The following is a 2,938-nucleotide window of genomic DNA, read 5'->3' as shown; positions in this document are numbered from 1 at the left end:
ATGTTGGCCTCTCAACATTCTGCCATACGTCATATCTTTGGGATATGACGTATGGCAGAATGTTGAGAGGCCAACATATTGTCTGTTTACGCCATGTTATAATTTGAAGTCATTCTAGAAATAAAAAACAGTAATTAAGGTTTATTTCAATTTTTTTGGGGTGGTTACAAGGTTGGTCAAATTGACAGACCTTGTATAGAGTTAGGGTAGAGAAAATAACAGATAAAACAAACATTTGAAATGTATCTAGGAGGTTTTGGAGATTACGCAAATGAAATGAGAGATTTTTGAGAGTAAGAAAAGTATTTTTAATCTTAACAAGAAAATCACTTTGCATGAGGACTAGTCAAAAAAAGACTCAATATATTCATGGACAAATCTTTTGGTTTATTAAAAATACTTCACTACAAAACATGATTTTTTGTACATGAAAGAATTATAATGTTTACTGAAAATCTGCCAATCATTGAAAGTTAGTAGTATCAAAGCTATAAAGACTTTAAAAGAGTACAAAAAGGTCACGTGGTCGTTCAAATTGACCAAGCCAGTGTTGAGAGAGTTAAAAGGTTGTGGTATGTGCATTTTGACCCCCACCCATACATATAGGGTTAAAAGAACCGCCTAACTCCATCCCAACATAATGAGATATTGTCTTCTGTTACCATATATTATGAGAATCATTTGAACTCCATCTTAACATAATGAGTTATTTCTTTTGTTACCACATATCATAAGAATCATTTGAACTCTATCCCAACTTAATGAGTTATTATATTTAGTTACCACATAGTAGAAGAATCATTTGAACACCATCTCAATCTAGAACTAGTGTCCTCTGTTATTACATGGTGCAATAATAATCTGAACCCATTTTCAACGTAGTGAACTATTCTTCTCTGCTATAAGGATTATACTATTCATCTTAACTCTATATCAATCAAGTTATGTATTGTCCTCTGTTACCCCAGGTTATAAGATTAACTTGAACTCGATCAATACCTAATGAACTATTGTTCTCTGCTGGTAGCACAAATTATAGCAATCACCCGAATACCATCCTCAAATCTGTTCTCCTGTTTCTAACGATGACTAATAACAACTGATACCATCTAAACTTCCTAATTCTTGATTCTGACATTGACAACGTGTTTTATGGTATATAAACAATACTTCTTTTGGACTGATGCATTTTCAAATTGTCCTTGTGACTTAAAATTATAAGTAACTTTTGATCATATCAAGCTAATCTACATTAAACTGAAAAATACTAATGTAGTAAATAACTTAGCTAATTCTATATACTGGTATTATTAGCAGTGTGAAAAGTTATAAAATAAGAAACAAGAAATCAAAAATTTTTTTATATTTAGAATGCTTTCATTTGTTGGGTGAGTATGGCAAAAAGTATTTGACGTAAAGTATAACTTACACTGACATTGGATATTCTGAAGTTGAGCTCTTTTCCACCAGCACTAATGATTACCTGTGTGTTGGGTTCTGGGTAATTGCAAACACAGGGTTCAAACTGGATGTATCCATAATGCTTGAGTGTTCGTACAAGTTGCATGTACTGGCAAGTAGAGAAACAAAAATGTAGTAATAATAATAAAAAGAGGTAAAAGCCAAGCTAGTTGTAGGTACTGCAATAAAAAAGGTTGTAAAGATCCAAACCAGCTGTGGGTACTGCCAAGTAGAAAAAAAAAGTTGGAAAAGCCAATATGGTTGTAGATACATACATATACACATATATAAAGCATAGCCACAGCAGAATATTGGAAGAGCTAATCCAGTTGTAAATTCAAGCAGTGACATGAAAATTAAATATTTAATAGAAAAAAACTTTTTTTTAAATTTCTTTTCAGCAGCAGATATTGCTAAAACAGTGGTAAACAATAGGCCAAAATATACAATGAGATCATACAGATAGAAAGTATTGCCAAGTAGAACCCACAGTTGAACAGATAATAATATTTTTATTGTACTTAGTAGTAGGAGTTTTCATTAATTTTTTAATAGCAAAAATACAAAAATTTACACACCAATGGTTTGCAGTCAAAAATTAGTAGATTTTGCTGCAATTTCAAATATATATGTAATAATTAATGAAAAACAACTAATAATTGTACTGTAAATTGATCTTTTGCACCACACGACCATCTCATTGGAACAATGCTAATAAAATGTCCGTGATTGATATAAAATTATCGTTTTACCAGGAAACCTAAAACATTGTGTGAAACCCATGACAAGGCAGGATAAAATGTAGTCCTAATAACATACTTCAATTTAAAACCCATACGTGTGAATTCATATTATGTTGATATTTTAAATGAAAATTGCCAACCACCAAATGTTAAAAATGAAGTATGAACTTACATATGTACCTATGTAAGTAAAGAAGAGGTATTGTCATTAGTTTTAAACTACAATACGATACCAAGCAGACTGTTGCCAGGCCAACATATCGTGTTTCCACCCAAAGATATGACGTATGGCAGAATGTTGAGAGGCCAACATATTGTCTGTTTACGCCCAAAAAACTACATTCATTTATCCTAAGTATCTTTAAACTCGTCACAGTATACATCTATTTAAACTTAAATTTTATTGTTTTATTGCCCTTTGAACCATGTTCAACTACTATTTGTGCCATTACCCACAAGCTACTCCGAGCTGCTTGTGTGCATGCCTCATGAAACATTCTTATTATATTATTATTTATTTTACCTAATCTAACCTTAACTAACCTAAATAGATCCCCATTTTTACATTTTAGTTACTTTTATAATAATAAATGAAGAATAAACATGGAAAACAAGAAATAAAGCCCTTACCTGGGTCTTCTTTTTTTTTGCTGTCAACTATTGATGACACTTAACCCTACTTTTTTGATACTAATGGTAGTAATGCACTAAATAATTGTTATTTAATTAAATAA

The 2,938-nt window shown here is 31.2% G+C and overlaps 1 protein-coding gene across 2 annotated transcripts in view; it reads right to left on the bottom strand.

Annotated features, from left to right (window-relative positions):
• Nucleotides 1–2,938, bottom strand: part of LOC106461229 (sorting nexin-17-like) — a 60,170-nt gene that overhangs the window by 19,708 nt on the left and 37,524 nt on the right. For both annotated transcript variants that reach the window (XM_013921030.2, XM_022388092.1), the window contains exon 8: nucleotides 1,430–1,570. In XM_013921030.2, coding sequence (XP_013776484.1) covers nucleotides 1,430–1,570 — 141 coding nt within the window. The remainder of the gene's footprint in view (nucleotides 1–1,429; nucleotides 1,571–2,938) is intronic.

This window comes from Limulus polyphemus, unplaced genomic scaffold (assembly GCF_000517525.1).
Source record: "Limulus polyphemus unplaced genomic scaffold, Limulus_polyphemus-2.1.2 Scaffold918, whole genome shotgun sequence".
In the NCBI taxonomy this organism is placed as follows: domain Eukaryota; kingdom Metazoa; phylum Arthropoda; class Merostomata; order Xiphosura; family Limulidae; genus Limulus; species Limulus polyphemus.
The sequence above is the reverse complement of the archived record's forward strand: the minus strand, read 5'-3'. Positions and strand labels throughout refer to the sequence as shown.